The 21,448-nt window shown below is 44.1% G+C and overlaps 4 protein-coding genes and 1 pseudogene across 4 annotated transcripts; 2 read left to right on the forward strand and 3 right to left on the reverse strand.

The window, feature by feature from the left end:
- Positions 1-4,656: 4,656 nt before the first annotated feature.
- LOC147531656 (uncharacterized) lies at positions 4,657-5,631 on the forward strand. Its single transcript, XM_086649784.1, has 2 exons — positions 4,657-4,859; positions 4,950-5,631. The coding sequence occupies exons 1-2, from the start codon at positions 4,657-4,659 to the stop codon at positions 5,629-5,631; spliced, it is 885 nt and encodes a 294-aa protein (XP_086505910.1).
- A 771-nt stretch (positions 5,632-6,402) lies between these two features.
- Positions 6,403-7,266, reverse strand: LOC147531657 (uncharacterized). Its single transcript, XM_086649785.1, has one exon. The coding sequence runs from the start codon at positions 7,264-7,266 to the stop codon at positions 6,403-6,405; it is 864 nt and encodes a 287-aa protein (XP_086505911.1).
- Positions 7,267-7,308: 42 nt separating this feature from the next.
- LOC147531658 (uncharacterized) lies at positions 7,309-11,546 on the reverse strand. The gene is made up of 4 exons (XM_086649786.1): positions 11,447-11,546; positions 10,293-11,356; positions 10,018-10,209; positions 7,309-9,276 (listed from the first exon to the last, which is right to left on the reverse strand). Exons 1-4 carry the CDS (start codon positions 11,544-11,546, stop codon positions 7,309-7,311), a joined length of 3,324 nt encoding a protein of 1,107 aa, XP_086505912.1.
- Positions 11,547-13,724: 2,178 nt separating this feature from the next.
- LOC147531659 (uncharacterized) lies at positions 13,725-20,180 on the forward strand (annotated as a pseudogene).
- A 19-nt stretch (positions 20,181-20,199) lies between these two features.
- LOC147531660 (uncharacterized) lies at positions 20,200-20,754 on the reverse strand. Its single transcript, XM_086649788.1, has one exon. It carries the CDS (start codon positions 20,752-20,754, stop codon positions 20,200-20,202), a length of 555 nt encoding a protein of 184 aa, XP_086505914.1.
- Between the last annotated feature and the right edge of the window lie 694 nt (positions 20,755-21,448).

The following is a 21,448-nucleotide window of genomic DNA, read 5'->3' on the forward strand; positions in this document are numbered from 1 at the left end:
GATAACTATTCATTACAAAAGCGTGTTGCGTACTTCCCAGAAAAACCACCTTCAGATGAGCAAAGTTCCAGTTCCAGTCTAAGCCAAATCAACAGACACGAACAAGCGAAAGCGAAGTTCGGATGATGATGAACAAGAAGAACTCAAGAACTCGAGCTCAGATGAATATGAATATGGATACAATACATGCCACAATCAGAACAAACTCTCTAAGCGGATCTTACTACCAGTGATAAGGGTGGCTCAACAAGCGAATCAGTCTTTCAAAGGGACGCTCGCGAGAGACACTACATAGACGGGGCACAAAAAGGCCCTGAGTTCTCTAAGCCGATTCTCTTTCTTTAGAGAGGAAGCGAACCCTATCCAAAAGCTAGAAAAGAATGGGAACTCAACGCATTAGCGTCGTTCAAACGGCCCCCTGAGAAAGGGTCGAGGGGACTTTGAAGACCCCCGATGTAGTGCCCACTGGAAGAGGGGTGGAGTAAGCAGAGTAAGCAACAAGCCCCTACTGCTTGCTGGCTCTCATTACAGATTCGAACCCTTCCACTTGTTAAAGCGGAGATAGGTTCAATCTTCCGACACGGGTTTTGCTTTAACCGATTCAATGGATGGATGAACGGGTAGGTAGTGGATGAATCTTTTCTTCCCCAACCAGCCTCGACAGCCATTGAAGCGGGATATGCCGACAGCTCAATCAATCATTTCTGTCTGTATAGTAATAGTAAAAGGCCAAAAATTCGGATCATTGGGTGATTGCAAAGATAGGAGCATCGAATCCTATGAAAGTCGATCGTAGGCATAGACAGACGGGATGTAGGTGGATAGAGAGGCTGAACCAAGATAAATTGGAGCTTCCTTCATTCCTCCGGCAAGGGACTGTCCGATCCGATCACTCATCGAGTTCCGAAGTCGGGTAGAATAGGTATATCCTCATTTCTTCGGATGTTTTGAATAGTGGTTCACGGTGGCAGCTATCATCGCCGGAATAGATCGAATTCGGAGGGACATCAGCTTTTTGGGATACTGAAGTCGGGTGGGACCATATTGGATGGATGAGATAGGGTGCACTTCCCTGAAAGAATGAGTGGCTCTAGTAGATCTAGGGATGGGAAGAAAGGGATTGAGCCTGGACCCAATCAAACGGTGCCCTAAGATATAAGGGACGGAATTATAAATCTAATTGGCCCCTGACTGTTTTAATCAATTGTTTCTGCCAGGGTGGATTTCAAGTTCGCCGCTTTCGGAGACATTTTAAAACGTGGGTTTGAACCTGACGGAACGGAACCTAGAAGTAAGTAAGGTCGTTGCTTCAACAACTCATCAGCTGATCAGGTTCCCTACACCTGACGGCCTCATGGAGATCCGTGGAGACCAGGCTACTGCTAAGAGATGTTATGCAGCCGCCATGAAGCTAGGGTCTTCCAACCCGACCTCCAGCTCGGACCTGGTGCTGGAAGAGTTCGGGGAAGAAGACCAATAGCAATTACAGCCTGACTACGTCCCACTTCCTAAGGCAAGCGAGGAGTAGGAGGAGTCCCCTTCGGTGGAGCCCATCGAGCTAGTTGACATAGGAAACGGGGGCGAACCTTGGATCACTTTTTGAATGGAGTGTAGTCAGGGCCTATCACTACAAGCCGGAATTAGACTTTGACGGTACTACATAGAAAGAGTACTAGACCTTCTGTCACGGAACTCTAAATCTTGACGGAACTCCATTGAATCTCTAAGAACGGAACTAACAATCTAAGAACGGAATCTCTAAGACAAGCCGTAGTGTGCTAGCGCGCCCTGGAGTTTTTGAAGCTGGGAATCGCAAGAATGGATAAGTCCTCCTCCAGCAAACAGCTTGTTTATTCGTTTTGCTTGCCACTATATGAGAATGGAAGTTCTACGATCAACAGAGGCATTATCGAAAGAAAAAGCCTGCTTATTCATTTTATATATATGCCTTTTATTTCATTCCGGCTTGTAGTGATAGGCCTTGACGGAACTACATGATACTGAAGTCCAAATCCGTTGGGAGGCCCGAGCGGAAGGAACGGCTTAAAGGCGCTATGTCGCTTGTCTTCAGAGTAGGAGTTCCTCCTTAGCCGCTGTTCCGGTGTGTTAGTTCGGGGTAAACTCCTCCTTTAGCGTTCCGGCGTTTATCGGTGAGTTAGTAGCTGTTAGCGATGTGTGAGTAGAGCTGTTAGCTAGCGGTGCAGTTGGCGTTCTTAGTGCCGTTAGTGCTGTTAGCCTTGCAAGCGGTACCGATACTCCATTTTGCGATACCGACTCCCCATTCATATTGAGTTCCGTACTGTTTCGTATTTCATTCCGTTCCGCTCTTAAGTAGTTTGTCCCGTCAAGCGTATTAGATTTAATTCCGGAACACTGAAGTTTCATTCCGGACCGTGCATATTTCAAGTTCCGCCAGCCTACTTAGGTTTCATTATGTACCGTCAAATCCGGACCGTGCATATTTCAAGTTTGCTTCAGGGCGCACTACAGCGCTACGCCAACAACCTGACGCGTTGCGGTTCCCTTGCGGTCGCCTATCTTTCTCATTCCGGACCGTGCATATTTCAAGTTTGCTTGGTATTTGAGCCCTATCTTTCTGGAGTTCTGTGCAAGTTAGACATAGAGAAGGCTTATGATCATTGGACCTTCCTGGATTACATGCTTCAGAGGACGGGTTTTGGTTTTAGATGCGTAGGTGGATGAGGACCTGTATCTCCACAGCATCGTTTTCCATTTTTGTCAATGGCTTTCCAGCCGGTTTTTTCAGGAGCTCCAGGGGCCTGAGACAAGGAGATCCGATTTCCCCCTTTCTCTTTATTCTTGTCATGGAGGCTTTGAGCAGGATGACTTCCAGAGCAGTGGACCAGGGATTGTTGAGTGCTTTTAGAGTTGGGGAGGGAGATGGGGTTCCTCATATTTCACATCTTCACTTTGCAGATGACACGATCTTCTTTATGGATGCGTCGAGAGATCATTCCAGAATTCTTAGAAGTATTCTCATGTGCTTTGAAGCGGCTCACAATTCATCTCTCTAAGAGTTCGGTAATAGGGGTGGGAGAGGTGGATAGCTTGAGCCTTTTGGCCTTTGATTTGGGGTGTAGGGTTGGGGAGCTTCCTATGACCTACTTGGGCCTTATTCTAGGCGCTAAGTATAGGTCGAAAGCTATCTGGGATCCGGTGGTGGAGCGCTTCAATAGAAGATTGGCAGCTTGGAAAAGGACCTATCTATCTAAAGGAGGTCGGGTTACTTTCATCAAAAGTACACTCTCTTCACTTCCTAGTTCTTATTTGTCTCTTTCTTCTATTCCCATGTCTGTGGTTCGTTTGTTAGAGAAGTTGGTGAGAAACTTCCTGTGGGAGGATGAAAGACATTCTTTTCATTTGGTGAGTTGGGAGCCCTGAATTGTAATTCTGCCTTCCCAAGCAGTTTAGTGGCCTTGGTTTGAGAAGCTTCAAGGAGATGAACTCCGCTCTTCTAAGGAAGTGGCGCAGGAGGTTTGGGGTGGAAAGACAAAGTCTATGGAGACAAATAATTGCTGCCAAGTGCAGAGTCCATCCCACCATATGGGGTGGTTCACTTTAAAGCCGGCAATAACCTATGGTACTTCGGTTTTGAGGGGTATCTTCAATGTTCAAGACTCTTTCAAGAATGGGGTGGTCTACAAGGGGTGGCACAATTTCTTTTTGGCGGTGTGGAGAGCTGAACTAAGTGATTGGCCTTTCTCTCAGTTTATGACTTGGCTAGAAGAAAGGATGCATTGGTGTGTGATAACTTGGTTCGAGACGGGGCTTTCTTGGAACCTGACTACACGGAATGAAAAAGATTTCTGGACCGGCTATGGAGAGGTAAAGCCTGGTGGGTTGCCTTGGAGGAGGTGGGGAAGAAATTCCAGCAAAGGATGCTGATCCCGGTGGCTGCTGGTGTGTGGTTGGCGGAAGCTCTGTTGCTGGCTGCGAACCATGTGATGGAGAAGCCCTTCTGGAGGAAAGATGTAACCTCAGGGAGAACAAGAATCTTAGAAATGAGAAAGAATACCAAAGGGAGGAACGACGCTTAGGTTATAGTTCCGAACTAAGACACCTAAGGCAAGTGCGCCAAAATGCAAAGGGAATGTACCTTGTATTTACAGACATATCTCCTTCTTGTAAAAATGCCATATATATATAGTCTTCCCTAGGGGTGTAAATGGTTAGGGCTGGAGAAGCCTATCTGCAGCCTTACAAGAAGTGCTAAATGGCTTCCCTGATCCAGTGTTGATCCCTCAAAGCTACACTGGACAGAACGCTTAAATCCAATCCAACCATCTGCGATACCTATCTGCTGGAAATTCTCAGCCTCATACGGTTGATATTGGACGTGCGGAGGCCTCTAATAATCAATGTAACAGTCTAAATATTTATAGGAGTAGATTCGTGGAGCGGGGAGAAATTGATGCAAGGGGGGATGGGGCCTGTATCAAAACATACTACCATAGCTCTGAGGCTGGGGCGTTTGGGGGATGGGGTTCGGCGGTCTTTTGTGTATCCACAACGAGTGAGTTGGTTCCGGCGAAGGTTGAGAAGATAGTAGGGGGCAAGTGAAACGGGCTATGGCTGGAGTTGGGTACTAACGGGTGGGTCCTGTTCGGGGAATCTCGTTGAATATGATTTATGAATATGGGGGATCAAAAGGCAACTGAAAGGCTTAGGCAGTGGGGGATGGAGGTGGACATATATTGTGGATTGTGTGGAGAGGCTACAGAGACAGTGGATCATCTGTTCTTTCAATGTGAGTTCTCTCAGGCTCTTTGGGTAAAGCTTTTAGCAGCTTTGGGCTGTCATAGACCCTGTATGTCTACTTTGGAGGATGAGACCCAATGGTGTATTGAAGCTTTCAAAGGAGATTCTCTTATGGCCAGGACGGGTAAGCTTATTTTCTGTGCTTTTATCTATCATGTGTGGAAATAAAGGAATAATAGAGTGTTTCGACATAAGATCCTCAGCTGCTGTTACTCACTCTTGATTGATGAGGTAAAGATCAGGGCTGCAACTTGGAAATGCAGGATTGAGCTTAATGGCCAGAATGTAGCCTTTGCTGAGAATTGGAACCTGAATGTTACGATGACCAGGAGGAAAATGAAAGGTTACAGGTGGGAACCCCCTCCAAGTTCCTGGGTTTTGATCAACTCAGATGGCTCTCTTAACAGGAATGCTGCTGGCTATGGTGCTGTGATTCGAAATGAGGAGGGTATTGTCCTTAGTCTTGGGACTAGGTCAGCTCCTTGTCATACTATTGTGCTTCATGAGCTTCAGGGAATTGAATTGGGCCTCAGGCTGGCTAGACAACATCATTTTGAGAAAGTGATGGTTGCTACTGATTCCATGGCAGTGTTTAGGCTGCTTTCAAACTTTGAGTTGCTGCCTCCTTGGGTTGCTTGGCAAGTGTGGCCGAAGATCAGGAGGTTGTGGATGGAATTCCAGTGCTGCAGGGTGAAGCATGTCATGAGGGAGCTGAACTATGTGGCGGATTATCTGACCAAGCTGAGACCTGAAGCGGAGTTTGAGATGGATAAAGAGAGCATTCCTGGTGAGTTAGCAAAGATTATTAATGATCATAGAGAGGGCATTGTGAGACTGAGGAGTTGCTGGTAGTTGTTGCCTGTCTCCTTGGTGGGCTGTGGGGTCTTTTGTTTTGTAGGGTTTTTGCTAGTGGGCCTGTGGCCCTTGTTTTTTTTTTTTTTTTGCATTGATGAGCTTTGGATTAAAGGGCCATACCCTGAACAGCAAAAACAAAGCTAAAAAGCAACAAAGGAACTAAAAAGGAAACAACAACTATTAAGTCCATGACTTTCTCATTCTAATTCTACCATCTCTATCTTCTTTGATAAGCTTCTCTAACTCAGGAGGCATGCTATTGGCATACAGGATTAACTCAGCAGCAAGCTTCATCTTAGCCAGGAAGTCTGCACTCTGATTCACTTCCCTGACTACATGCTTCTCATGACATTCCTTGAACCCAAACCACAGCTTCTTAATGCTCATCCACACAGGCCAAGCTATCCAAGGAGGCAACTTCTCAAAATCAGAAAAGCAGAGAGACCACAGCCATAGAATCAGTTGCCACCCACACACAATCACTATGCACTTGCTTAGCCAACCTCAGCCCCAACTCAACTCCTTGAAGCTCATGAACAAGAATGGAAGCAAGGACAGCAGCAGCAGCTCCCATTAGAAGAGCAGCACCCAAGTCATTCCTCACACTAGCTCTAAACCCAGCTGAACCAGCATCAAGGGATCCATCTGAACTTACTAGAACCCAACCAGGGGGAGGAGGAGACCATTTATAACCCCTGACATTAGGCTTAGATAAGCTAACATTCAAATTCAGCCTCTCAACAGCAGCAAAATTCTGCATATTGTCTTCTATCCTCCCTTCCAAGCAGTAGATTTGATTCTAACTTCATCCCAAATAATAGTAGCTAAGGCAGCAGGACAGAGAGACTTCTGCCTGAACACTCTATTGTTCCTTTCTTGCCAAATATGGTAAATGATTGCATTAAACACCAGCCTACCAACTTTAGCCAGGATAGACTCCCCATGAAAGTGTCTACTGCACCAATGAACTGCATCCTGAAAAGAAGTAAACCCAACCCAAACAAACCCAAGATCAGCAAGGAGCCTGTGCCAGAGGTCTTGAGCAAAGCTGCAGCTGGAAAATAGATGGCTTTCAGTCTCAATGCTAAGGCCACATATACCACAAGAAACATCAATCTGCATTCCCCAAGAGCTCAATCTGCCCCTAGTTTTCAGCCCATTATTGAGAGCAAGCCAAGCAATGAAGCTATGCTTAGGCACACATTGAGAATACCAAACAATAGAGTGCCAACCTACAGTTTGGCTCCTAGGCCTAATAGCTTCATAGGTATCCTTGAGAGTGTAAACCCCATGAGAGCTCACTCTCCAAACCTTCCTGTCCTGATTCAAGCTGTGCACAGCCACCTCATGAAGTCTAGAGAACACTGTATTAAGATCAGGCTGAAGGAACCTAGGCACATACAAAGCTCCATCCCTAAGAAACCCTGCAACTTTAGTGTTGATGCTGAGGAAAGAACTATATCTGTGCTGTTCTTCAAAAAACTCATATAACACCCCAAGAGGATGCCAATGATCAGTCCAGAACAGAGTGTCTTCACCATTCCCAATAATATGGAGCAAAAAAACCTGAGCCTTAGCCCTACCAGAAAGAATTTTCCTCCAGCACCAAGAACAATCTTTTGGTGCATCCATGGTCCAAAAGACTTTATCTCTAAGAAGATGCTTTTGGACCCACTAAACCCAAAGAGTGTTCTTGCTGGTGACAACCTCCCAAATATGCCTCATGTTCATGGCCTGATTAAGCACTTCAATATTTCTCACCCCAAGACCACCTTCAATCTTAGGCAAACAGACCAACTTCCAATTGACATTGGCTCTTTTAGAGCCTAAGTCAATCCCAGTCCAAAGGAATTTACTAAAAATTTTATTGATTTCATTGTAAACCCTTTTAGGTAAGACAAACACAGAGAGCCAGAATATCATCATACTGTTCAAAACCACATTCACCAAAAGAAGTCTGCTAGCAAAGGTCAAAAACCTAGCTTTCCAGGATTGAACCCTTCTTAATATCCTCTGAATCAAGGGTAAGCAATCAGTGTAAGACAACCTAGTGGACAGAAGAGGCAAGCCAAGATACCTGATAGGCAGAGCCCCTTCCTGGAACCCTAAGATCCCCAGCAAATCCACCTTTAGCTGCTCCCCTACTCCAGCCAAAAAGACAGAGCTTTTATTACAGTTGGCAGCCAACCTAGTGCCCAAGAGCAAGCCATCCAGAACTCTTTTGAGAGCAACAGCAGAAGCAGCATCTCCCTTCATGAAAACCATAAGGTCATCTGCAAAACAAAGATGAGTAACAACAGGATTTTTGCATTTAGGATGCAATTGAAATTCACCAACCACCCTCTCTTTATGAATAAGAGCAGCAAACACTTCCATCACCATCACAAACAAGTAAGGTGAGAGAGGACAGCCTTGTATTAGCCCTCTGTGACCTTCAAAGTACCCATTAGCAGCCCCATTCACAATGATAGAGAACTTAGGTGTGGTAACACAAGCTTCTACCCACTGAATGAACACCTCAGGAAGCTTGAACTTCTTAAGGATCTTCAAAAGAGCTGACCACCTAACTGTATCATAGGCCTTCTGAAGATCAATTTTAACTGCACACCTAGGAGGACCATCCTTCCTACCATATGCCCTTACTAGCTCATGAGCTAGCATGATATTATCTTGAATGGATCTCCCAGAGATAAAGACAGATTGATTGCCACTCGCCAAAGTATCAACCACCTTCTTAAGCCTAACAGTAAGAATCTTAGTTATGGTCTTATATATCACATTGCAGCAAGCTATAGGTCTGAAATCACCCATAGAGTTCACATTTGGTACTTTAGGCACCAGAGAAACAAAAGTAGCATTCACTTCTCCCAACAATTTGCTTGACTTGAAGAAGCTGCTAATGGCTTTAGAGAAATCATTACCTACTATAGCCCAGCACCTCTTAAATAAATAGGAGGAGAAGCCATCAGGCCCAGGAGCCTTGTTTGACCCAATAGTAGAAAGAGCAAACATTATTTCATCCCTAGTGACAGGCCCAGCTAAGTCCTGCTCACAATCAGGAAGAAGAATGTTAGCAAACTCAAGGGAATTCAAAATATCATCCTCTCTCTCCCCCCCTTCTGAGTAGCCAAAGAAGGATTGATAGAAACCCACAAATTCCTGCACAATGTCATGCTGATCCTCAAGGACCACACCCTCACCATTAGTCAATTTAAAGATACTATTCCTGGCCTTCCTTTCTCTAATAGTGCTGTGAAAGAACTTGGTATTAGCATCATCATCATTCAACCATTTAACCCTAGCCTTTTGCCTTAACATGGAAGCCTCAGCCCCTGCCAGATGGGTATAAGAAGCAACAGCCTGCCTCTCAAGTCTTCTAATTTCAACACCCTGAGGTTGGTCATGGAGCTGGTCCTGAAGCTCCTCTACAACTTTCTTAGCTGATGCAACCTGACCAGCCATATTAGAGAACTTGGCTACCTTCCATTGCACTAGCCTAGCTTTCACTTTCTTTAATTTAGTAATCAATATAAACATAGGAGTACCTTTCACCTTGCAACTCCACTCCTCCTCCACCAGTTCCATAAACCCAGGCTCATCACACCAACAGTTGAAGAACTTAAACGGCTTCCTACCTATATTCTGCACCATAGAGATAGCAAGGACAGCAGGAGAATGATCAAGGGCACCAGGGTTAAGGAACTGAACCCTGGAGGCAGGGAAGACCTCCAACCACTCAACATTAATCAAAACTCTATCCAATTTGGAAAAAATACTATCCTTCCCTTCTTGCTTATTATTTCAAGTAAAGAAGCAACCTGAGTAAGGACAGTGCGTAAGGGCAGCATCTTGAACACATTCTGAAAACTCCTGAAAGTGGGAAGGTTTCACTTAATCACCACCCATGTTTTCACAAGGATCCAGAATGGAATTGAAGTCTCCCAAGAAAACCCAGGCTCCTTCAAATCTCCTAACCAGCTGACACATATTCTGCCACAGCTCTCTTCTCTGCTCTCTAGTATTATGGCCATAGACCGCAGCTAGCAGAAACACTTTAGCATCAGGAGTAACCACCCTAACAACCAGAGCCTGCTCTGAAGTGAAGACCAAGCTCAGACTCCAACAATTAGGATCCCAGCCTAACCAAATTCTACCACCACCACAAGCACTATAATTATCCAAAAAGGTCCACAAGGGGTTGATAGACCTTTGGACTACAAGTTTATTATCAACAACAACTCTAGTTTCCACAAAACCACATAAACTCAGTTTATTGTTCTAATGAGAGCTTTAACCTCTCTTATTCTTTGGGGGCCATTAAGACCCCTCACATTCCAACAGCCAATGTTAACCATTAACTATTCTAAGAGGTTTTCGAAGCACCCGCCCTTTCTTCCCAGTAGCATTGCCTCTATCCTTTTGATCAAAGATAGCAACAACATCAACCACTTTCTCAATGTGACCCCCACCTGGACTCAAAAATTCAGAACTAGCCAAAGAAACAGAGGACAGATTTTCCTTAACTAACCCAGCACCTCCATCCTCCTCCATAGTGTTCACCTGATCCTCTTCACTCTGAACAGAATCAGCAATACAATCCCTTTTATGCCCAACCTCAATATTCTTTAACCCCCACTCTTATTCTTCCTCTTAGTGACAGGAGTCCACCCCTCATCATCCATCTTATCAACAGGGAACAAGATACCAGAAGCAGCCCCACTAGTGGAAGATTCACCTACCTCCTTAGGACCAGCAGCAACTTCCCCAACCCCAAAGAGAACAGTATACCTAGAGCGTGGCTGCCCTCCCACCAATTCTTTAGGAGCATTATCACCTCCCTTACCAAACTTAGATGTAACCACACCTTTACCATTACCTAATAGCACCTCTTGCTCCTTTTGAAGGTTCACAGAAGGCCTAGGTTGTCCCCCCTGCCCCCTTCCTTGAGCAGGGACTCTAACAGGTCCTCTCTCAGCAACAATACGTCGAGCAGGTTGAAATCCTGGCCTTCTAACAGGATCAGCCCTATTCATTGGCTCAGGTTGTGGCTCATGATGCCTAGGACTCTTAGGACACTTACCCAGGAGATGGCCAAACTCATTACACCCAGAAAAGAGAGGAGGCCTCCATTGGTACTCCACCTTAACTGGATTCATCTTTTCTCCATCAATGAGAAGAGGGATTTCTGCAGGATACTGACAATCCCTTCCCACCTCAATGCAGACTCTGGCATAAGCCATCCTAGCCTTGGTCTCAGTAGGATGATCTAACATGATAGGATTCACTAATGCACTAGCTATACGAGCTATACCCTTGGGATTCCAAAACAGAGAAGGCACCTCTCTAAAGCAAACCCATAAAGGAATCGAGTCCAATTTTTGAAACTCAAACTCTATGAAAGGGGACCAAGGTCGAACAATAAACAGATGATTCATGATAAACAAAGGCTCATGGTCGAGAGCTCTCTCCCTATCTTCATCAACAGAAAGCTTAATAAAGAATAGAGAGTCACCATGAAGAGTAACCTTAAGCTCACCTTTGGGTCTCCAAGCTTTAACCAAAGCATTATACACTGCAGGAAAGGAGAGACGACGACCAACAAATGAACCTACCAGCCAAGATTCATACTCTTTCCTTTCATCCTCAAAGTCAGCCATAACAAACGACACCATCGGTTTCCCCTCAAGAACAACCGGAGCAGTATACTCCAATGGAGTTCGAACTACAGATTTCTTACGTAAGAACATAGAAGCCCAATCAGAACAGGCAGAAGACTTACCTCCATCCTTCGACTAATCTGATTCCTCCTCACCTAGAGCACCCTGTTTTGGTAGAGATTCAGATCCAAAAGCATCTGATTCTCCACCACCAGGAGGAGGGAGAAGGAGTGTCGCCTTCCTCTCAGCCAACATTTCCTTCAAGGAAGGTTATGCTCGCTAGAGAGAAGCAATCAGATCCTGAAAAAACGAAACCAGCAGCAAAAGAGAGGCGTCGAACACAAATCTACGACCGCCGCCACCCAAAAAAACTAGGAGGAGCCGCCGCCAAACCCTAAAAAATAGGAGAAAAGTTGTCGGAAAAAGCACTTCCAAATTCTCACCACCCGGCTCTTTCTCTCTCCTCGTTTAGGACCGATCGAGTTAAAACTTGGATCTTACCTGTGGCCCTTGTTTTTGTTCTAGTTTTTCCTTTGTTCTGGGTCTGGGCCCTTTAATCCCTGCTCATCAATCCAAAAAAAAAAAAAAAAACTACATTACAACAGGATATAGGCCTAAACTCACTTACTCTAGAAGCATTAGTGGATTTAGGAACCAAAGTCACAAGAGTAGAATTTACCTCCTTTAAGAGCTTCCCTGACTTAAAAAACCTTAACACAGCCTCTGTGAAATCATCACCCACAATAAGTGGAGCATACTAACTTCATTCACAGGGAGGATAGAGAAGGTCTATGGCGGCGCGATTTTCTAGATGGTGGCGGGGGCGTGTTTCCGGTCAGGTTACTGATTTCTCCTTGTTTTCTGTGCTGATTCCGGTCGGATTCCTTTTGACAGCTTCCCATTTTGTTGGTATTTACCTCGGTCGATGTAATGCTAGCTGATGAGGGAGCGAAGGTTCCCCCTCTATTGACTGGTGAGGATTCTCTGCACCTGAAAATGGTGGCTGAGACCTCAGAACAGTCCAGGAAGGTTTAGCGGAAGTCAATGGTTTCTGAGATGGGCTCTGGTTCTAATAGTGATGAATCGATGGATGAAGGCAAGGGGTCTGGAGGTTCTAGCTGGGCGAATCTTTTCAGACGTGGTTCTGGAGTGAAGGAGAAGCTCAGATACTCTCCTCCTGCAGTGGTTAATGGGGAGAAGATAGCTTTAGTTTCAATGAGAGATTTGCATGAACAGATTCAGCAATGCCAGAAAGCTATGTTTGGATACTTTTTGGGGGATCGTCTGTCGTTTGTTCTTGTTCAAAATGCTTTGAGGAAGGCCTGGAGATTGAAGGGGGCGATGAAGCTGACTGTCTTTAATACTTCAACTTTTGTTATGAAATTTGATCTCGAGGAGGATCGTCTTATGGTTTTGGAGCAGGGTCCTATGTGCATTGCTAATAGGCTTTTTATCATTAGGCCTTGGAAGCTCCATATCGAAGAAGAGATAGAAGAGGTGAGTATTGTTCCAGTTTGGGTAACCTTGAGGAATCTTCCTTTTGTTATGTTTAACACGAAAGGTATTGGTTTGGTTGCTAATATCCTTGGTACACCTTTGATTCTTGATACACCTACTGAGCAACAGACTAGGATGTCTTACGCCAGGGTGTGTGTGGAGATGGATATTGATCATTCTAGGCCTAAGATAGTCAAGTTATTGATTGATGATGATAGATGGGTGGAGGTTGCTGTTGAATATTCTTGGAAACCAGAGAGATGTACCACTTGTGGTGTGTTTGGTCACACCTTCCGTCGTTGTCCTCAAGGTGTTCGACGTAATGTCCCTCAGAGAAAGACTCCCATTTCTAAGGACGACATTCCAGGTAAGGGAAAGGATAAGGCCCCTGCTGCTGAAGCCTCTGGTTGTGGAGGGGGAGATCATCTGAAGGATGGTAATTTACAGGCAGGAGTGGCTCCTGAAAGAGACTTGAATCCCCAGAAGGAAGAGCCTCATAAGGATATGCAAATGGTTGAATTTGGTAGGCCTCCAGACCTGCAGACTCTTTATCCTTTAGCTATTGGTGATCTTGACTTGTCTAAAGGTGGGGATGAGGGCTGGTCATTGGTAACTAACAGGAAGAAGAAGGGTTCTAAAGAAGTCATTGCTTCTTTGGCTACTCATAAGGTGGAAATGGGTAGAGCGACCAACAAGAGACACTGTTCTAGAGCTTTACCTAGCAGTCCTTGGCCAGGGAAGGGTGCTGGTAGCTCTAACCAGATTGATTTTGAGGAGCCTTTGGTTTTTGATAGCACTGAGCAATCTAACCATGCTAGTATTGCTAGTAAGATAGCTATGTTTAGTGCTGTGGGCAGAAGTATGAGAAGTGATAGTAGCTCTTTTGTGGGAGGAGAGGGTTGGCCCTCAGCAGGGGGAGTCTCTCTGACAATTTAGATGGATAGATTGGCTTGTTGGAATGTGAGGGGCCTTAATGGTCCTCTCAGAATAAAAGAGGTTAGAGACCTCATTAGATTCAATAAACTGGATTTATGTGCTCTTGTTGAAACTAGAGTTTCTATTAGGAATAAGACTAAGGTGCAGAGAAGTATTAGTCCTTATTGGCATTTTCTTGAGAATTATGAGGAAGATGAAGGGGGTAGAATTTGGTTGGGGTGGAACCCTCTCCAAGTTACAGTGTCCCTTATTTCAAAAACTGATCAGATATTAGCTGTGAGAGTTGATCTCTTGGATGGTAGGAGATTTATGATTGGAGTTGTTTATGCTAAGAACTCTGTGTCTGAGAGAATGGAGCTTTGGAGGGATATAGAGAGGTTGATTTTCAACTTTGATATGCCATGGTTGGTATTGGGAGACTTTAACACTGTGGTTGCAGCTGAGGAGAAGATGGGAGGGGAAAGAGTTAGTTCAGTGAGCCTCTCAGGTATTGTGAACTGTCTTCAAGCTTCTCAACTTTTTGATTGTGCTTATTTTGGGTGTTATTATACCTGGTCCAATAGGCAAGAGGGTGAGGATTGTATCTTTGCTAAGCTTGATAGGGCTTAGGTTAACTTGGAATTCTTACTTTTATTCCCTGAAGCTAAAGCTGAATTCCTTCAACCTGGTTCTTCTGACCACTCCCCTGTGGTTGTTGCCTTATCTGCTCCCCAGCCTAGGGGAAGGAAACCTTTCAAATTTTTTAATTGTTGGGTTGAGGAACCTGGGTTTTTGGATATGGTTCAAGAGGTTTGGAATGATATTGTCTTTGGAAATCCTATGTTTAGCTTTGTCACTAAATTGAAGGCAGTGAAAGCCAGGCTTATCGAGTGGAAGAGAGGTAGATTCTTGGACCTACCTTCCAAGGTAGGAGGAGGTTCAAGAGGCTCTTCATAATGATCCCTTTAATAGAGATTTGAGACATAATGAGAGGGAAGCTTTGAGATCCTACTCTCACCTTGCCTCAGCTGAGGCTTCTATGCTTAAGCAGAAGTCAAGAGTTAAGTGGCTTACTTTAGATGATCATAATAACTCCTTTTTTCACTGTTCCATTAAGGAAAAGAAGGCTAGAAATAGTATCTATCCTTTTTGATGAAGATGGTAACAAAATTGAGTAGCATGAGGATATTATTGAGAGATGTGTAGAGTTTTATAGACAGATGCTTGGGTCAGACACACCAAGTGCAGAGGAAGATGCAATTTTGGATTCCATTGATTTCAAGTCTCCCCTTCCTGTTGAGGATATGGATATGCTTATTAGGCCAGTGACTAGAGATGAAATTGTCTTTGCCCTCTCTACCATTGGCTCAGAGAAGGCTCCAGGTCCAGATGGCTTCTCAGCTTTCTTCTTTAAGAAATGTTGGAACATTATTGGAGATGATGTTGTTAGAGTTGTTCAGAACTTTTTCAAATCAGGAAAGCTTTTGAAGGAGGTAAATTCTACCCTTGTCTCTTTAATTCCTAAGGTTCCTAATGCTTCTTCTTTGACATATTTCAGACCTATATCTTGTTGCAATGTCATGTATAAATGTATTACTAAGATCTTAACTGAGAGGCTTAAGGGGGTTGTGTTCTCAATGATAAGTGAGAACCAATCTGCTTTTATTTCTGGGAGGTCCATTCAGGACAACATCATGCTAGCCCATGAAATTGTTAGGAACTACCATAGAGCTGATGGTGTTGATAAGTGCACAATGAAGATAGATTTGAGGAAAGCTTATGATACAGCGAGATGGTCTTCTCTCATGAAAGTCCTTAAGAAGTTCAACTTGCCTCCTTTGTTTATAAAGTGGATTGAGGAGTGTGTTACTCATCCTAGTTACTCCATAGTGGTGAATGGAGGGGCTCATGGCTACTTTAAGGGGAAGAGAGGGCTTAGACAGGGATGCCCTATCTCCCCTTATCTTTTTGTCATGGTAATGGAAGTCTTTTCCTCTTTGATTGCCAAAGTAGAAGAAGAGGGTAGCTTTCACCTCCACCCTAAGTGCAAGAATCCTAAAGTCAGTCACCTTTGCTTTGCTGATGACCTCATGGTTTTCATGAGAGGAGATGAGAGTCCAGTTGTGGCCTTGAGATCTGTTCTTGATAGATTTTACATGGGTACTGGTTTAGCTGCCAACACTATGAAAAGTACTGTCTTTTGGGCTGGTGGGGAGGATGATGGTTTTTTGGTCAGATCCATTCTAGGATTTGAGAAGGGTGAGCTTCCTTTTTAGTATCTTGGACTACCCTTGATTTCGTCCAGGTTATCTTACTCTGATTGTGTTCCTCTCATCAACAAGATTCAAGCTAGAATCCAATCTTGGAAAGCTAGATACCTTTCTTTTGCAGGCAGAGTGCTCTTGATTAAGGCTGTTCTCAATAGCATGATTATTTATTGGACTTCTGTTTTTATGTTCCCCTAAAAGAGTGTATAAAGAAATCAACTCTCTGTTTAGTAGATTCTTGTGGACAGGTCTTCAATTGGAGGCCAGGAAGGTGTCCATCAGACGGGCTATTGTATATCTTCCAGTTGAAGAGGGAGGCTTGGGTATTAGAGACATTGAAGCTATGAATAAAGCTATGAATCTCAGACACATTTGGGACCTGGTCAGTAACAAAGATACTTTGTGGGTTAGATGGGTTCAAGTGAACCTGATCAAATCCAAAGACTTTTGGCTTATGCCTGTACCTCATGACTGCTCTTGGTGCTGGAGAAAGGTCCTAGAGGGCAGGGAGTTGGCTAGAGCAATGGTGACCCATTTGATTGGTAATGGTTGTCATACCCTTTTCTGGAAAGACATTTGGCACCCTGAGGGTCTGCTTTGGGACTCTTTTCCAGAGGCTCTGAGGTATAGTTCTTTTCTTCCCGCCAATGCTAAAGTTGATGCTATAATTCATAATGGTAGGTGGTCTATTCCCCCTTATGTTGGTGTCCATCTGGACAATTTGTTGTTGGGTCTCAATGAAGTTGAAATTGGGGGAGGAACAGTGATAAAGTAGTCTGGACCCCTGCTAGAAATGGTGCTTACACTCTTAAAGAGACCTACCATAAGATCAGACACCATGGCTCTCAGGTTGATTGGGCTGGCTTGATCCGGTCCAGCCTTGTGATCCCTAAACATGGTTTTATTGCTTGGGTGGCTGTTCATATAAGATTGAAGACCTGTGATAGGCTTTTATCTTGGGGTTTAGAGGTTGACCCTTGCTGTGTCCTCTGCTCCAATGGGGTTGAGACAGACTTCCATTTATTCTTCAATTGTGATTTCTCTGTTTTGGTGTGGGAGGGGCTCCTGTCCCTTATGAGGTTTTAGCTAATTGCTCATGGTTCTTGGAAGGAGGCTTTGTCCTGGTTTCTTGGTTTATTAGAAGGCTCTCATCTGAAATTGAAGTTGGGAGGTCTTGTTTTTACTACTTTCCTTTCTCACATTTGGAGGGAAAGGAATAGAAGAATTTTTCAGCATGAGAGCAGGCCTGCCTCAACTATCCTTAGGGTGATTGTCAATGAAGTAAAGATAGCTCTGTTAGCTTGGAGGGGGAAGGTTGAATGTAATACTACTAATGCCGATCTCTTGAGAAGATGGAATGTTGAGATGCCTTTGGTCCCTATCTCTTTTCAAAAGCATGTTTGGAAACCTCCTAAAGAAGGCTTCTTCCTCATTAATTCAGATGGTGCTATGGACAGTGAATCTGCTGGCTTTGGAGCAGTGGTTAGGAATGGTGAAGGACAGGTCTTGGCAGCAGCTGCTGGTTCTGCTCCTAGAGACTTCTTGCTCATGAGCTTCAGGGGATTGAATTGGGCCTTCAATTAGCAGCTAAGTTGCACCTCAAAAAGGTTACTTTAGCAACTGATTCATTATATGCTTGTGGTTTGTTCTCAGCTGGCAGTAAAGACCCCCCTTGGGAAACTTAGTGGTTATTCAATAGGATCAAGTCTCTTTGAAGCAACTTTGAAGAGTGTGAAGTTATTCATGTGGTTCGAGAGATTAACCAATCTGCGGATTGGTTGTCTAAATTGAAGCCGCGCCCTGCTATTCTTGAACTTGACCCCAATAAGCTTCCTAGTGCTTTTTACTCTATTATTATGCAGGATAAAGATGGATATGTAAGACTTAGAAAGAAGGGTTTTTTGTAGTTTTTCCTTTCTGTTTTTTGTTGATATTTTGTAGGGTTCAGGCCCGTTAATCCTGCTTACTAATGCAAAAAAAAAAAATCATCACCCACAATCTCCTAGCAAAACCTGAAGAAATAAGAAGTAAACCCATCTGGGCCAGGAGCTTTCTCAAAGCCAATGGAAGCAAGAGCTTGAACCACCTCATCCCTTGTCACCTTCCTTATCAACATATCAGCCTCTTGGTCTACCAAAGTGGTCTCAAATTCAATTCCTTTCAGAAGATCAGGTAGTTCTCTAGGAAACTCTGAAATTCCAAACATCTGCTAAAAATAATTCACACATTCCTCAGCCACCAAGGAAGATTGCTCCACCTTCTCATTCCTGTTGTTGTAAAGGAAAGATATATTCTTTCTAGATCTCCTCTCTTTCAATGATGCATGAAAGAACTTAGTGTTGCTATCCCCCAATTCAATATTCTGAATTTTAGACTTTTGTCTGAGCATGGACTCCTCCATCTTGCCTTCTTGGAAAAATCAGCCACAACTCTCTTCCATCCTAAACTCTGCAGAAAGAGGGTTCACTTGCAACTGGGACTGACACTCATCCATTCTCTTCCTAGCTTGAGAAACCTGGGCAGATATCTCAGAAAACCTTCCCTTTTTCCAGCCATTAAGAGCAGCTCTAACACTCTTAAGTTTACAAACTAACCTGAACATAGGGGTTCCAGTCACCTCAATTGTCCAAGCCTTATTAACAAATCAGCCTCTTATGTTCAACAATTGAAGAACTTAAAGGACCTAGGCCCTGTTCTCTCCACTTCAAATAAAGAAACCACACATGGAGAGTGGTCAGAAACCCTAGGGTGTAAGAACTCAGCTTTAGCATTGGTAAACTCCTGGCTCCATTCAATGTTAACTAAGGCTCTATCCAGTTTTTCAGAGATGCATCTATCCCCTCCTTGAGAATTTGTCCAAGTAAACGCACTCCTTGTAAAAGGACAATCAAACAAATTAATATCACCAACACAATACCTGAACTCCTTCAAACCCCCTTGTTGAATCCCTGCACCCCCAACCTTCTCCTCCACCTTCAACACACAGTTAAAGTCCCCCATCACCAACCAAGGACCATCATAATTATCAGCAACCCTCCTCAACTCACTCCATAACTCCCTTTTATCCACTGCCACATTCCTAGCATAGACACAGGATAAAAGAAAAGCCCTTCCATCCTTCAGCAAAACTTGAGTAGTCACCACTTGATCAGTTTTAGCACACATGGTAACTGTAAGCTGGTTAGGATCCCACAAAAGCCATACTCTCCCTAAATTATCACAACCATACTTATTCTCCCAGTCCCAAGTAGGGATAAGCAGATGCTTAACCTTGTTTTTATTAACAACATTTACTCTAGTTTCCAAAACAGCACACAGACATAACTCATTGCTCCTAATAAACTTCACTACCTCCTTCCTTCTGAGAGTGTCATTGAGACCTCTCACATTCCAAAATCCCACATTAATCATTTAGAATCCTGGCAGGTCCCCTTCCCTTCCAATCAAGACCCACTTTAGATCCAATCTCACCTCTACCAAACAGTGCAACCTTGGTTGCAACCCCAACATTCACTACACTATCTCCTTCATCCATAGCTACTACTCCTTCACCATTAGAATTCATATTCTCCTTCCCACCAGCACTCACTCCACAAGCATCAACCACACATTGCCTTTTGGATGCCTTCTCTTTCCCTCCTTCTTCCAAAAGAGTTGGCACAAAAGCTTTTCTAGTACACTCAACCTTGTTATGTCTGTATTGGTAGGAGACCTTTCAAGTTCTTAATTGCTGGTGTGAGGAGCCTAACTTTATGGAGTTGGTTGAGGAGGAATGGCAAGAAAGTGTGAGGGGATCTCCTATGTTTAGGCTAGTGACTAAGCTTAAAAGGTTGAAAGGCAGGCTGGTGCAATGGAAGGTTGCAAATTTTTTGGATATCTCCAACCAGGTAGCTCTGGCTAAGAAGGTGGGTGAGGAGGTCCAGGTTCAGTTACATGCTCAGCCTCAGGATGTGGAGCTCAGGAGACAAGAAAGGCAGGTGGTGCAGGACTATTCTTATTTAGCTAGTGCTGAAGCATCTATGCTGAAACAGAAGTCCAGGGTCCAATGGCTTAATGAGGATGATAACAATACCAAATTTTTCCACAATTCTATCAGAGAGAGAAGGGCCAGGAACAACATTACTAAGATTACCAATAGTGAGGGGGTGGTGCTTGCAGAGCCACAACTCATTGTGGATGAATGTGTTGGTTTTTATAGTTCTTTCTTTGACCATGAGTCTGGTGAGAGTTCAGAGGATAATATTCTTAATACAAGGATCATGGTCAGACACACCATGATTCAAGAATTCAGCCTTAGAAGTAGAGAATTCCTGAATCCATTCTATATTGACCAAGGCCCTATCCAGTTTTTCAACAATACACATGCTCCCCTCCTGGGAATTGGTCCAAGTGAACAGATTGCCTGTAAATGGACAATCAAAGAGGAGAGTATCATCCAAACACTCTCTAAAATCAATCAAATCCCTAGGTTTTACCTCTGCTCCCCCACTTTTCTCCTCCACCTTCAAAACAGTATTAAAGTCTCCCAAAGCAAGCCAAGGACCATTATGAGATGCAGCTATCCTTCTCAATTCAGCCCACAGCTCTCTCCTCTCCACCATATTGTTCCTAACATAGACACAAGATATAAAAAAAGTCTTACCATCTCTCAAAATAACCTGAGAAGTAATCACCTGATCAGTCATAGCAACAACTTTGACATCTAATTGGCTAGAGTCCCACAGGAGCCACACCCTCCCTGAGCTGTCACTGCTATAGTTACAAGCCCAGTCCCAGGTTGGCATTAGCATCTGCTTCACCCTCTCCTTATTCTCCAAAGTAACATGAGTTTCCAATAAAGAACAAAAACACAAATTATTACTCCTAATAAGTCTAACCACCTCCTTCCTTTTAAGATCATTCAACCCCCTTACATTTCAACAACCCAGACTAATCATTAATAATTCGAGAGGGCCCTCTATCCTTCAACCCCAAGCTCAATTTAGCATTCTTCCCAAACAATGCAACCTTAGTTGCAACTCCTTCATGCTTGCTGAGAGAGTTATCCTCCTCCATGGCAACTCCTACAGCAGCTTTAGAACTCAGCACCTCCTTCCCAGCACTAGCTACAACCCCACAAGCATCAACCACACATTGTCTTTTAGAAGAATTACCCTTTCCAACCTCCTCCAAAACAAAAGGAGCCACTAACCTCCTAGCTACATCAGCTTTCTTGTTTTTTTTTTATAGTTCCTTACCTCAGTCCATTCACCCTCATCCATCACTATATCTGCCTTACCCAAGGAAGAAGAGGCTCCACTTAAGTTGCTTTTTGCAGTGGGAGTCTTAAAAGATCCCCTATCCTGAACACAAGCATTACTTAAGCCAGCAGCCAAGCTTTTCGCAAGGGATTCCTCAGAAGGAGTCAATCCTTGAGCACAAGCAGGCTCACCATTTATACTCCTACCTTTCCCATCGCCATCAGCAGGTTTTTCACAA

Source organism: Eschscholzia californica, unplaced genomic scaffold (assembly GCF_041429995.1).
Source record: "Eschscholzia californica isolate CP2 unplaced genomic scaffold, dmEscCali1.0.p SCAF_6, whole genome shotgun sequence".
Classification (NCBI taxonomy): Eukaryota; Viridiplantae; Streptophyta; class Magnoliopsida; order Ranunculales; family Papaveraceae; genus Eschscholzia; species Eschscholzia californica.

What these genes read in the sequence shown, in the direction of transcription:
- LOC147531660 (XM_086649788.1), bottom strand. Translation starts at nt 20,754, where the DNA reads ATGCCAACCTGGGACTGGGCTTGTAACTATAGCAGTGACAGCTCAGGG.
- LOC147531656 (XM_086649784.1), top strand. Translation starts at nt 4,657, where the DNA reads ATGGGGGATCAAAAGGCAACTGAAAGGCTTAGGCAGTGGGGGATGGAG. An exon ending in TTGGAGGATGAGACCCAATG is followed by an intron (nt 4,860 to 4,949) that starts GTGTATTGAAGC and finishes GTGGAAATAAAG; the next exon opens with GAATAATAGAGTGTTTCGAC.
- LOC147531657 (XM_086649785.1), bottom strand. Translation starts at nt 7,266, where the DNA reads ATGGATGCACCAAAAGATTGTTCTTGGTGCTGGAGGAAAATTCTTTCT.
- LOC147531658 (XM_086649786.1), bottom strand. Translation starts at nt 11,546, where the DNA reads ATGTTGGCTGAGAGGAAGGCGACACTCCTTCTCCCTCCTCCTGGTGGT. An exon ending in ACCAAAACAGGGTGCTCTAG is followed by an intron (nt 11,357 to 11,446) that starts GTGAGGAGGAAT and finishes AGAAATCTGTAG; the next exon opens with TTCGAACTCCATTGGAGTAT. An exon ending in ATGATGAGGGGTGGACTCCT is followed by an intron (nt 10,210 to 10,292) that starts GTCACTAAGAGG and finishes GATTCTGTTCAG; the next exon opens with AGTGAAGAGGATCAGGTGAA.